The following is a 13,954-nucleotide window of genomic DNA, read 5'->3' as shown; positions in this document are numbered from 1 at the left end:
CGTCCTATTAATAGGCTCTATGGACCATGATGATTGAATCCAACTGACACCATTACTTACCACACCTTGGGTATATTCCCTCAAAGTCATTGTCTTTTTTTGTCACATATGCAATGAACTTCCAAAATTTCCCTAATTTTCATGCAACTGTTAACACTGACTGATACAGTGACAGAGAAAAATTCCACTTCAGCAATATTTACAGACAATCGTGCACACAGTCAAATATATACTTTCATACACATTGCTCACTGAAAAAATAACATTCTACACACAACTGCACTATTTCAAGGTTATACAGGGAACTGATAAACCAAAGGTTTGAAATGTACAAAATGATATTTTTTTGACTAAAGTATACAATATGCTCATATAAATAAAGCATTCTGAAGTAACAATATAATCTTGAAGAAGTCATTTTGAAAAAGCAAAGTTCTCCCACTTCCTGCATGGTACGTCTGTCTTACATAATGATAAATAATGTGAGATTAAATACTTCTGTCTTAAAAATAGGGAAATATAAGTCATTTAACTGGTTGACCAATTTACACTTCTTCTCTCATGTTAATGTTTCTCCTTTAGTAACCTGAAACAGAAAAGAGTTTATCCCTTTTTCTGCATATTACAACTAAAAAATATATATATATATATATAATAGAGGGAAACATTCCACGTGGGAAAAATATATCTAAAAACAAAGATGATGAGACTTACCAAACAAAGCGCTGGCAGGTCGATAGACACACAAACAAACACAAACACACACACAAAATTCAAGCTTTCGCAACAAACGGTTGCTTCATCAGGAAAGAGGGAAGGAGAGGGGAAGACGAAAGGATGTGGGTTTTAAGGGAGAGGGTAAGGAGTCGTGTGTGTCTGTGTATGTGCGGATGGATGTGTGTGTGTTTGCGAGCGTATACCTGTCCTTTTTTCCCCCCCTAAGTAAGTCTTTCCGCTCCCGGGATTGGAATGACTCCTTACCCTCTCCCTTAAAACCCACATCCTTTCGTCTTTCCCTCTCCTTCCCTCTTTCCTGATGAAGCAACCGTTTGTTGCGAAAGTTTGAATATTGTGTGTATGTTTGTGTGTCTATCGACCGCCAGCGCTTTTGTTTGGTAAGTCTCATCATCTTTGTTTTTATATATTTATATAGATAAAAATCATGGAAGTTACTTACTCTTGCCTCGAGGTATTCCACTCTCCTCTCCAGTGTTGTAAGTTTTTCATTTAAGGTTGCTAATCGTGACCTACATGACATGTCTGCAATAGGAAAATAATAAGAATAAAAAACTGATGTACAAAGGACTTCAAAATGTTTGCCATTACAATAACATATTTACAAGAGAGCTGTCCGAAATCAAGTTTCAACCAAATACAATTACAAAATTCTACTTGCTGGAGGAAAGGGAATACAGACATATACAAAATATGTAACACTTGAGGTCTTTTGGAACTCAAGCTTGGTTTGGCTGTACACGGAGAGAAAACATTACAGACATCAACACTTTAAAACATTAGATAATACCACTCACTATCAAATGAAAAGTAGAGAAGATACAAAAGTTAATGAGAGGGGAGCAACAGAAAAATGACTATTGGTAACAAAGAAGTATACTGCACACAGGGAAATGACTTCAAAAGTGCATAACTGCTCACCAAGTTATGCCTACATGGTTGTCACGAGTGTTCTATAACTGATCTCCTACATAGATTGAGTGTATTTTCCCAGTACCCTACCAATGAATCAATGTAAGTCAGTTGCTTTACTTAAAACTGATTTTCACCTCACCTTTTTTTTTTTTTTTTTTTTTTTTTTTTTTACATCCAGGTGACCATATGACTAAATCTGAAATGCTCCATAGATTTCTAAATTTTTACACACAGCAAAATCTCCAATCAGGGAAGACTTCAATCTAAATCTTTTTCTCTTTCGCTCTCCCTGTATAAGTGTTTCTGGAAAGGGGCCGGGGGGGGGGGGGGGGGGGGGGACGTATGCATGTTTCCCCAGTTGCACAGTGCAGAAAGATTTTGCACCTATTATGTTTTCCTTCCAGTCTTGAAAATTTAAATATGAAAGATAATTTTATAACAAGCAAAACCCACAATGGTGACCAAACCAAAAATGAAGGTGATTAATGAAATAGGAATAATAAGCTATTGGAACATTATTAGCTGCTGTAGAATATCTTTATCCCATCAGTATCCAACAATCAAGATGCTTTTGCAAGATTATGTAGCAGGATATTCATAAGTCTGAATCTTGTACTGCTTTCAAACACACATGAAGTAAGATGATGAAAACTACTGGACATAACAAATATGGTAAAGAGGAGTAAATACAGACAGAATTGCAATGATATGACACCACTGGTACAAGGCATTTAGAGATGAAATGTAAAAGCAAAATAATGCAAGCAGAGTGATCACAGTTGTTAATCAAAAGTTGGCTAAGAGTTTTTGAACTGTCAGGCTAGTACAGTTTAATAGATAGAAAAGGGCTAACAGTTCATAATGAACAGGCCTGTAATGTTAATACAGGCTGAAGGTCTCAGTCCCAACAAAAATGCTTGAAAGTCAAAGACAGTAGAAGTTCTGATACTGAAACAAGCACTTAAGTATTATAGTTAGATTGGAACTAAATTAAATTAGTATTAACTGTGAATCACATATCGTTTCGATACACAGTCAAGGTATTTTAGCTCGTGTAGAACGCAGTTTGTTAATACCCAATTGTAAGAATGATACAAATACAGTCATAAATATTATGTGTAAAATACACATGTAATCTAAACAGTCGAGAGAATAGAAACAACTGCAAAACATTTGAGTTGAGATTTGAATGTTGTCAATTTTTTCTACTTTTAAAGACAAGCTGCAGAGAGGTATATTATAAGAAATAAACAACATTATAGATGTGTGGGCTACAATAGCAAAAAATAATTAAACTGAATGCTTAAATCCTCAGACCCAATAACATACAAAACTGACTAGCATTTTTGTATTCCCTCAACACAGTACATACTCAGTTTTATTGGATTCTATTCTTCTTGTTTCTGTGCTTTCTGTACTCATGTAGAACAGTGAATTAGAATAATCAGACGCAGATGATCTTGCAAGTCACAATGTATGTCCCCAGATATATATTTTATACTGCAAACACGAGAATGTTTCTTGACAAGCAAAACACTAATAGATCATACAATGCTAGACTATACACAAATACTGCAATAAAATTCACACATTAACATGAAGGACAACAAAAATGAGGCCAGGGTTCTTGGTAACTTTTTAACACTTCCCAAATTACACTGTATAATATGGAGCAACTAAATGAGGCGATGCAGTTGTCCAGGCACTGATCTCATATTCGAGCGGGGGGGGGGGGGGGGGGGGGGGGGGTGCTTTGTCTGGCCATCCTGATTTGGATTTTCCTGGATCACTTCAGGCAAATGCCAGGGCACTTCCTTAATCAACGCCATGGGTGACCACCTGTCATATCCTTATAGTGCATACTTAAGAATTCACAGTATATATTTAGAGCTACTAATTTTTACTGTATTAATGTGACAACTCTTATTCTTATCATTGTGAGATTATCCTTGATGAAACAAATGAATAAACACCCACCCAGACCTCTTTCTTCCAGAAGGATTAGTGTAACTTACTACTATATACTGCATGGTTCCATTTCCAAGCTTTATTTGCTCCTCTGTAATGAAGGTATCACAGATACAATATTAAAGCAAACCGTATGGAGCAGTTATATTCAATATAAGCAGTATCAGAAAGTACGGTTTGTTCATCCCAATATATACTGATAGTTGATAGGAGCAACTTTTTTCACTAGAATTGTAAGTTTGGTGTGCACTAAGTTTTAAAGGATTTTTGGTTTGGTGGCTGAAAATATTAGCAAACAAATACATTACAATTTATTACATCCAACAACACTGAAAATTTCTAACACACGTGACTGATCGAAAGAAAGTACAAACAGAATATGACTTAAAAAAAGGTAGGCTAATTTCAATTGACTCACTCTATGTACTTTATTTAGTCACGCATTTCTAAAAAGTAAGGCTGAGAGACTAAGCTTGCTTTCTGTTGCAATAGGTGGTAGCTGACGAAAATAGAAGCTACGTAGTTCACATAGTAATATGAGAAAATTGTTACTTCGTAGTTTTCAAATCATTTATTCGTCTTAGAAACGACGATGTCACTTTTACTGTGACCAGCTCTAAAGGTTCTTCTGAATTATTCCCCAATTAACATTTTTATCATTCAAAAATAACATTAAACTTATTATTAAGCTACCAAGACAATTCCTCTACATAAAATAAGTTTTCACGTAAGTTTTAGTACAAATGCGTACCGAAGGAGTTCAAGAAATCAGTAATTTTTTTTATGCTTCCGGTGATTACTTCGATATATTCACGATTTGCCCAATCTTGCTGTATTTGTTTTTGTATAGTTTCCCGATGCACAACAGCCATTTTCAAAATGACAGCTCCACAACCGTCCTTGGTCCTTCTGACGACTTCCTACCAGGTGATTGCCTGCTTCCTTTCCTTCTCCTTGACTACAAAAAACGACGGAAACATAACAAGAAACCTTTAGGGAGAGCTCGGCTCGAAACGAAAATAACCAATAGCATTTCAGGGTAGCGATATCCAATAGGATTGCTCGTTTCGAAAGAGCCGTGGCGCAGACATTTTTCTCATTCGAAAGTTACACACACGTGCGGTTTTGTCAGCAGATACGTATGGAATAAGTGTATTTTGCCCTGTTACTTTGTGCTGTGGAGTTGTCCGTGTAAGCAGTGAAATTTTTGTGTCCAACATGATTTTTCAGTGTCATGTGTGCGATAAAGTCTATCCTAAAAAAGGAAATTTGAATAGACACCTGTTAGAGGTTCATGGACTGCAAATAGAGCAGAAAAAATTGTTTGTGTGCGCCCTGTGTAATGAAAGAAGTACTTCTGAAAAGTGCCTGTTTGAACATTTGCGGTCGGCACATGAGGTAGAAGTGAAATGTGAAATATTACATTTCAGCACCGCTGATGAATTTCAGAAGTGGAAGGAGGAAACTGAGCAGACAACGCTCTCAAAGTTCGTCAAACGTCGTGGTTCCCATGCTAAGGTTGATTCAGAAGTTGTTTCTTATATTTGTCACCGGTCTGGTAAGTTTGTGTCTAGAGGAAAAAACGTGCGATGTCTTAAATTGCAAGGTAGTAGTAAGATTGATGCACTGTGCCCTGCTAAGATGAGAGTAGATATGAAAAAGAATGGAACCTGCTGTGTGAAATATGTTTCAACCCATGTTGGCCACAAATCCGAGTTATGCCATCTGCAACTAACAAAAAGAGAAAGGGAAAGTATTGCTGCAGATATAGCAAGTGGCATACCATTCTCTGTCATATTAGACAAAATTCGAGATACAGTTGTAGATTCGAACTTGGAAAGGATACATTTGATTACGAGACAGGATCTACATAATATAGATCAGTCTTATAATTTGTCCTTCAAGTCAATAAGACACCATAATGATGCAATAAGTGTAGAAGCATGGGTAAATGAAGTAAATGGTGGAGACAGTCCTTGTGTGCTTTTCTATAAACCACAGGATGTAGTCCTTGATTCGTACCCACAATTAAAGCGCTCTGATTTTGCATTGATAATTTTGAACAATGCTCAAGGCGAGATATTAAAGAAATATGGGAACGACTGCGTTTGTGTTGATGGGACACATGGTCTTAATGGATATAATTTTGAACTTATAACTCTACTAGTGCTAGACGATCTAAGACAAGGGTTTCCATGCGCGTTTCTAATATCTAACAGGAATGACTCCCAGATGCTGTCCATATTTTTCCAGCACATAAAGAGGCAGGTTGGATCAATTTCGCCAAATGTTTTTATGTCGGATTTGGCCGAGTCTTTCTTTATTGCATGGAATGATGTCATGGCAGCTCCATCTATGCGACTTTATTGTACATGGCATGTTGATAGATGTTGGAGGAAGAATATCAAATGTAAGATTCAAGGTGTAGAAAAACAAGGTGAAGTATACAAGCAAATCAGAACTTTGATGCATGAGCAGGATGTAGATTCATTTGATGAGATGTTAAATATTGTGCTAGAGAGATTGGAATGTGATCCTGATACAGTTCAATTTGCCACATACTTCCGAGACAACTATGTTGGGAATGCAAATTCTTGGGCATATTGCCATAGATTGAATGCTGGAATCAATACCAACATGCATATAGAAAGAATGCATCGCACTATTAAATATATATATCTAGGTAGTAAATGTGTCAAGCGTTTGGACAAAGCTATTTTTGCATTGATGTCATTTGTGAAGCACAAGCTGTTTGACAGGCTTATTGTGCTAAATAAAGGTAAACTGACGAGTAAACTTAAGGACATTCGGCTTCGGCATAAATCAGGGAATAATATTAAGGAGGATTTCATTACTATGGAGTTTTCTGGTTGGAAAGTGCGTTCTTCTTCAAGAAGGTCAACAGATTATTTTGTATATGATAATGACTTTCAGTGCAACTGCAGATTGATGTGCATTAAATGCAGGGCTTGCATTCATAGGTATTCTTGTACATGTATTGACTATACCATCAAATGGAATATGTGTAAGCACATACATAGTGTTTGCCAGATTCAGTTAAAGCAGCAACCTTCTGAACACCTAAGAAATAGTGAAGTTACACTTACTGAGAGTGAAGATATTTCTGTTGTAGACGAGAAAACAGAAATACTAGCGGAGGTAACGAAAAAAAGTGTTAATGATTCTGTACCTTTGTCAGTCCAAAGAAGGGAACTTATCGCAGAGTTTTCTGGTATTGTATCTGAGCTGACCTCAAATGACTTAGAAACTGCTAAAAAAATGTTATCGTCACTAAAGGCAACTGTAGCTGTCGGAATGTTGCAGCAAAAACAGGCACCGCTGCAGATAGAAAGGAAACAATCACAAAAGATTTTACCTCAACGTAGACTGTACTCTACAAAGAAAAACAAAAGGAGTAATAATGCATCCCTGGTGCTACCAAATTCAGAAGAATCCAGTTTGATCAAATTATCTCTACTGGCAGACAAAGAAGATGCACTTGTGGGAAAAGGTATGTTACTAGTGCCCCCGCCCCCTTCCCCTCCCAACAACGTACATCCCTGCAGCAAAAAATGCTTGTAATGAAGCAGTCTGGTAAAATTCTACGTATGACTCAAGTGGCATAGTGTGCTGCTGATGGCAATGATCAATTATGAAGTAAATAATTAATGGTGTTCCTGTTCTCTAGTTGTCAGGTTCTCGTATGTACCCTTGTTTGCTCAGTAATTTAATTATCCTTGTAAAGCAAACATTTAGAACAAGTATTTACAAGAAACAAAATATACAGAATAAATAAACGGTCATTGCCAGTATCACAGCACCACGCCGCCTGAGCTATAAGTAAAACTTAACCAGTGCTCTATTATCTGTTAATGTCAGCAATCTAATATAATATACTGTTTGCAGGTTCAGCTGTTAAAAAGCAACCAACAATAAAAAATACAGAGGGTGTAGCAGGTCCATTCCCCATTACAGCATGTGCCCTACAGCACAGCCCGACGAATCGTGAGTATTATAAATCCAGGTATTAATGTACCTTTTTGTTATAAAATATCATTCTAGTTTTATGCCATAGTTCCTTGTAAGTTACAGCAATCCGGTTTGCAATTCTGCTTGCAGGCTCAACCCCCATGATTCAGCCAATAGCAAAACAGGCTGAGGTGGTATCTAGTCCGTCTCTCGCTACATCGTATGTGCTGAAACACAGCCCGAGGAATAGTGAGTACTATGAATCAAGATATTAGTGCACCTCTGTGTTATGCCATTGTTTATTTTTGTCACAGCTCCTTATAAATTACTTACTGTAACTTAGTTTGCATTTCTGCCTGCAGGCTCAACTTCCACAATTCAACCAATACCAAAACAGGCTGTGGTGGTACCACATCCATCCATCGGTACAGTGCGTGTGTTGCTACACAGCTCAACAAATGGTGATTTTCTATGAATTCAGGCATTAGTGCATCTCTTTATTATAAAATGTTATTCCAGCTTTATGCTAGTCCCTTGTAAGTTATTTATAGCAATTTGGTTTTAAATGCTGATTGCAGGTGCTGTTCTCCCACATATAAACCAGTGACAGGGCAGGATAAGATGGTATCAGTGCCTTCCCTTACTACAGCGCATGTTCTGCAACACGGCTATGGAATGGTATTATAAATTCAGGCAGTATTTGTGGATCCTTTCTGATCTGAAATTTTGCTTGTCAACTACAACCTTCCTTATGACATTTCATTTCTGATTTATACCAAAGACAAGTGTCCTTTTGTTTAATTGAAATTTTTTTACCACTTGTCGGACAGGTTTTTCATCACAAAATATATTAGTACAAATATAGCTATATAATAGTGTGATACATTCTTTCTGTATTGATGATGTTATGGCCAATATTTCACATTACAGGCATAGGCAATTGTCTTGGTTACGAATTAAACTGTATCAGGATCACATACATCCTTGTTGTGAATCATGTTGTCTGCACTGGCGATTTGTTCCCGTGTCCCAGTACACCTCGCACATGAAGTACACTTCACTAGGAAAATTAAAAAATGCTGTAACTTTTGAATCACTGCAGATAGGACGTAAACTCTTTCACCTTAATCCATAAGAAACACTACAGTTTACATCCTTAATGGGCATTACATGCAAGTTACACCAAGAATTATATTTAGCAATAGTTTTTAAATGAGGCTAAATTTCACTCCATAGTCTTCCTTATAATAATATCATACACACTTTATTTTACTCCTCACTAAACTTAAATTCAGAGAATCTTACCTTGCTCACTGAGGAGAAAGTGTCAGATGCAGTGAACACCAAATGAAAAGGCTAAATAAGACAATGCAGTGTGGTAGTCAGCACTCAGTATGATATAACCACCACTAGATATTGACATCTTCAGCCTTTAGAGCATAATTTCAAAAGTTTGATTAGTTGAACAATCTTTTTAGCTTGAAGTAAATGAAGTTGTCAACATAGAAAATACCCAACATTTTTATAATTTTCATTCAAGTTATGACTCACTATAAATAGATTTTTAAAACACAGGTTGGTTGTGAGACAGCATGGCTGTGATAGATGGAATGTGCCATACGGTATATAGGCAAGATTGTGAACTCACTTTGTATGAGTGTTTTTCTCCATAATTCTCTCCCATGCCGCTCAGATGTCTAAAAATGTACTCTTTGTGAAGACTGTCTCTGTAAGTTGAAGCAGTGACCAGCAACACAATATTCTGTTTACTCTTGATTCAATGCTTAACATATTCTGCAATTGACACTTATAACAAGTTAATAGCACATGCATAAGCCAACAGCGAATGTGTTAATTGCTAATATTTGAAACTTGTGAGTAGCTAAATGACATAATGCTAGTTTAATGGCTTCCTACTGCCCTCACAAATTATAAACATTAGTTTTTGAAATTTTTTTCCCCTTCACACTACTTTTCAGCACCTGATATGTGCTCGCAACATTTTTGCTGTTTGGAAAGGTTTAAAAAAAAATTATTTCAACACAGTTAGCCAAGATATTTTTAGCCAAAATAATCAAAGTTTAGTTCTGCTAGCTGCAAAGGTATGCAGTGAACTCTTTAAATGCTATTAGTAGACCTTACATGAGGATTGATTGTTGGGGGATATGGTAGTTACTTTATGCACTGATTATCTCTTTGTTCTGTGTTCAGGAGTGTAACAGGCTCGTACTGTATGTGATGAGACTAAAAGTTTTCCAATGAGAGTGTGGATGTGCAGTTCTTAACATACTAGACTTCCATTCGTTGGTGTGACAGTCAATTCCTAATCTAACAACACAGGTTCATTTTTTCACTATTTTTGAAACTCCCTCCAGACTAATAGCCAGAATGCTTCTTTTGAGAATTTAGGGATTTTTCCTCCTAACTTTGGATGCCTGTTTCGTTGTTAGCCGTTTCACCCTTTCAGTTACATATAATGGTAAAATTTTACTTGCGGTTCAGGTGGCGCGCTGTGCTGATGTCAACAGCGACCAACCATGAAATAAATAATTAATCCTGTTCCTACTCTATGGTTGACGTGTTCTTGCATGTACCCGCGTCTGCTCAGTAAATTAATTATCTTAGTAAAGCGAACATTTAGAAAAAGTGCTTACAAGAAATGAAATATTAGAGAATAATTTCCAGCACTGCACGGTCGTTGCCAACATCACCACACGAGGGCGCCTAAGCCGTAAGTAAAGTTTAACCCATATAAATGTGATATCTTCTTGTTTCCTCATGAGTGCACCAGCTAATGCGCAGCAATAAGTTAATAAGTTACTTGTCCTGTGACGAGTCGGAGAATTAAAGTGCCATAAGATTACACCAAGCTTCCTGGTACGACAGTGGCCACCAATAGACACTGTAGTATTCGTGAAGATGAGTGTGTCAAGTTGACAGATTCTCAGTATGTCCTACAAATAATTATTTGATAGTGTGCACACTTGATTGTATTTGGGCCTAACTTTTTGTTCTTAGTATTGGTTACGTTGAGGCTTCTGTGCATCTCATCTCTACTGTGATTTTCAGAGCAACTGTATTACCTAAATTTCTAATCCAAAGGTCCATTAATGTGGTTGCTCTTGAATCCTGTAGTCTAAGATTATCTTTTCACACAATTTCTTATGGTATTTCCAGTACTTGAGAAGGAACTCACAAATTGTTCATTGTTTTGAACACATATTATCCACTGCCCACTTACTGTTCCATATTGAAGCATAACTACTGTTTTGTAATAGGATTAGTTACATTTGGCTTGTAAATGTCATGTGACGTTACACATTGTGCCACAATAATCTTTACTAATCGTTAATTGTGTCTAAAATTAATAAAGTCTTAGCCCAACATTCCTTACTAGTTCCAAACTGTTTGCAGTTTTCACCACTGGCTTGTGAAATATACTTGATTACACTTTCAATACACATAAGGTACTAGAGCTACCATTGTGTGTCTGTGCCCAGTGCATGTCAGGAGAGCACCAAACTGGGCAGTGACTTTTAAGTATTTTATTTACTGCCAAAAATATGTCAATAAATGTGATCTTTAAAAACAAATAAATCACCAAAGTAAAAACTGAGATTAACACATCTGGAACTGACAAACTTCCATTGCTCGACTGATTGCTGTGGGATGTTGACAGTTGGATAAAATGGTGTCTTTTTTTTCCTTCGCAACATATAGTGTAAACTATCATCCCATCCCCTGTGTTAGTCTCACCTGCAAAGTTAACAAACATCCAAAGGTTATACTTGACAGTATTACATTTCCAGATCAGGATGATCAGTATTTAAATTATGGTTTTCTCTACATTTGAGGTGCAATGAGTCTTATGTCTTATGCTGATTTCTCTTAGACAGGTAACTTTTGAAACTGAATAAGCTCACTGCACTGTTCATGGTAACAACTTATTTATAGTTTCCATCAGATAATACTAACCTTACAAGAATTCTTGAGGTATAGTTTATGGGTTGAAAGGCTGTGGTCAGTGTATAAAACTACTACTCCAAGTGCGGGAGACATCTTCAGAGGTACAATTGTGGCTTCCATTCTACCTCGGAAGATGTCTCCCGCAGTTAGAGATGAAACGTCAGGAAGAAGTAATTTTATACATCAACCATGGCCTTTTAACCTGGAAATTTTGACTCAAGAAAATGTTGGCCATGAAAGTCTACATTGTATGACTTTACAAAAATTGTCACCTGCTGTGTCCCATAGAAGTAAATAGTTAATAGTAGTAATGTTTAAGCACATACTAAATAAATCAGTTATATTCAGCAACATGTTCAAGCATATTATTTAAGGATGTATCATTCAAAATTAAGCACAATTTGTTTGTTTTCACTGAGAAAGAAATAGAACTGCACAAACAATGTATTCTACACTATGCTAATTTTTATTTTACCTCTTTGTGATGCTGTGGATTGGAAATAATACCTGGCAGAAGAGATATGGTGTGATTTGGATCCATTGTCTGAATGGAAATGTTGGTATACTTAAAAGCTTTATAGAAGAGGTCAGGACATGTCAAATTAGCAACAGATAAAATATTTGCACACCGTTATTTCTAGATACTATTTTTGTACTACAATATGCTAAGAGGGCAAATTCTCTATATTGATCTGTTTCACCTTGTTCAAGTACTTAACACTATGTTGCCTACTATGTAGCCTTTTGACATTGCATACAGCTAAACAAAAGGACACTTTCATTTTGGGAACTGCTTTTCAACAATGAAATTATTTCAGAGATAGTACTCGGAACCATTGAAAAAAGACTACATCATTGCCAGATAAGTAAAGCAAAATTCTGTCTCAAAAGTAACTGACAATACGTAAATCAAGATAATTGTTGGTTTTTGTTATTTTTGGGGGGCTTTTAGATAAGTGTGTTAAGAACTGGATTGGTTGTATGCTATAAACGGCACTGGTAGACTGAATTTTGGAGCAACTATACCCTTGAAATGTCTATTATTTTGCCCTCGATTTGATGTTTCAGCAACCTGTGATGCCAGGAAACTCACAGATAAACTAAATCATGTGCCAGATGTCGAGCACCATTGTGTTTGGAAGTTCCATTGTTCTGTGTGCGAACAGTTTTGGAAGTTTGGATGAATCAAGTTTCTGAAACTGACTGGAAAGAAACTTAATTTTCAAAAACTAAGATTTTATTGCAATTCATGATACTGTGAAATATTTTTATAATTGCTGTACATTCAGCTAAAAGTTACAGTAAAATTTTCTTGTAAGTTATGCCTGCAGAAACTTTTGTACTGAATTTAATCTTTTCTTTTGGTTTATAATTTTGATTTAAAATCTATTTTCTGTTTATATATGAAGTTTCAATTGTGTATCTTAATATTTGTAGCTGATGTGTAGAATATTTGAAAACTTTTTTTTCACGTTCTGTATGTTTTGTACGTCACTGTATTACTTCATAAAGTCTATAAGATATGATGACAAATTATGAATGTAGTCTTAAAATTGTATTAATAAATCATAATTAAAAATTTAATATTTAAATTCCAATCAACTGTTTAATTTTTTCCCATAACATACTCAAAATGTAAATGTGTCCTGATGACCCTGGTGTATCTTACGTGTTGCAATGTTTAAGTGTGCCAAGTAACAGGTAATAATGAGAGACAATTCGTATGAGTGACTGCATTGGTAGTGTAAGCTGTGAACGCAATTTCATGTTAGCAAAAGCAAGCATCATCTGCAGGGAACCAGCGACTGTTGGATATTGAAATTGTAGACCAGCCACAAGTTCCATATAATTTTTCTTTATTTTGAGTAGTTTCATTCAACAAACGTGAGCAGCTTCATAAAATTATGTGGCCAACAGCCACACATTACTTATGTCAGACTGTATACAGCACCGACGTCATACAAAAATAAAACAACAAATGAATGGACATCCATGTTAGTTTTTGGGATTTGAAATAAGTTGCTGATCTCGACCTGATACTTTGGTATTGAATAAAGACAGAATCAAAGAGCCTATGCTTTGAAAGGACCTTTTAATTTGCAGAATATTTCTTAAATTTTCCAGCTTGGAAGTTTTTGAATAATGAAGCAAAATAAATTCAGTTAGGTGGTTGTAACATGCATATAGTTCATTGCACTTTTAAAACTGGAGTGTCACAAACAAATTAGGAAAGACCACTATTTTCAGAGCCTTGTATTGTGTGTTTCACAATTTGCCTACGCGAAGGTGTCAATATACAGAATATATAGTGTCTTCAGGTTTTCCTTTGCAATTCTGTGGCACAAAATGGATTGTAAATGTGGCCCAACTAGCTTTTAAATTCTCCCACATCTAAGAACTT

At 36.1% G+C, this 13,954-nt stretch overlaps 2 protein-coding genes across 5 annotated transcripts; one reads left to right on the top strand and one right to left on the bottom strand.

Moving 5' to 3' along the window:
* Nucleotides 1–320: 320 nt before the first annotated feature.
* On the bottom strand, nucleotides 321–4,604 carry LOC126483910 (probable protein BRICK1-B). The gene is made up of 3 exons (XM_050107183.1): nucleotides 4,370–4,604; nucleotides 1,178–1,260; nucleotides 321–586 (listed from the first exon to the last, which is right to left on the bottom strand). Exons 1-3 carry the CDS (start codon nucleotides 4,488–4,490, stop codon nucleotides 560–562), a joined length of 231 nt encoding a protein of 76 aa, XP_049963140.1. The 5' UTR covers nucleotides 4,491–4,604; the 3' UTR covers nucleotides 321–559.
* A 94-nt stretch (nucleotides 4,605–4,698) lies between these two features.
* On the top strand, nucleotides 4,699–13,036 carry LOC126483909 (uncharacterized). Of its 4 annotated transcripts, none has more exons than XR_007587787.1 (7): nucleotides 4,699–4,809; nucleotides 6,943–7,129; nucleotides 7,525–7,623; nucleotides 7,738–7,836; nucleotides 7,950–8,048; nucleotides 8,166–8,265; nucleotides 12,622–13,028. XR_007587787.1 is itself a non-coding variant. In XM_050107182.1 (7 exons), exons 1-6 carry the CDS (start codon nucleotides 5,057–5,059, stop codon nucleotides 8,192–8,194), a joined length of 633 nt encoding a protein of 210 aa, XP_049963139.1. In that variant the 5' UTR covers nucleotides 4,699–5,056; the 3' UTR covers nucleotides 8,195–8,265; nucleotides 12,622–13,029. The 4 variants fall into 4 exon arrangements, 3 of the variants coding, with proteins under 3 accessions (XP_049963139.1, XP_049963137.1, XP_049963136.1); XM_050107182.1 differs by having other exon boundaries at nucleotides 4,699–5,176; nucleotides 12,622–13,029; XM_050107180.1 differs by lacking the exon at nucleotides 6,943–7,129 and having other exon boundaries at nucleotides 4,699–5,176; nucleotides 12,622–13,036.
* The last annotated feature ends 918 nt before the right edge of the window (nucleotides 13,037–13,954 follow it).

Source organism: Schistocerca serialis, chromosome 6 (assembly GCF_023864345.2).
Source record: "Schistocerca serialis cubense isolate TAMUIC-IGC-003099 chromosome 6, iqSchSeri2.2, whole genome shotgun sequence".
Taxonomy (NCBI): domain Eukaryota; kingdom Metazoa; phylum Arthropoda; class Insecta; order Orthoptera; family Acrididae; genus Schistocerca; species Schistocerca serialis.
Note: the sequence above shows the minus strand (reverse complement) of the source record. Positions and strands in the feature narration are given on the sequence as shown.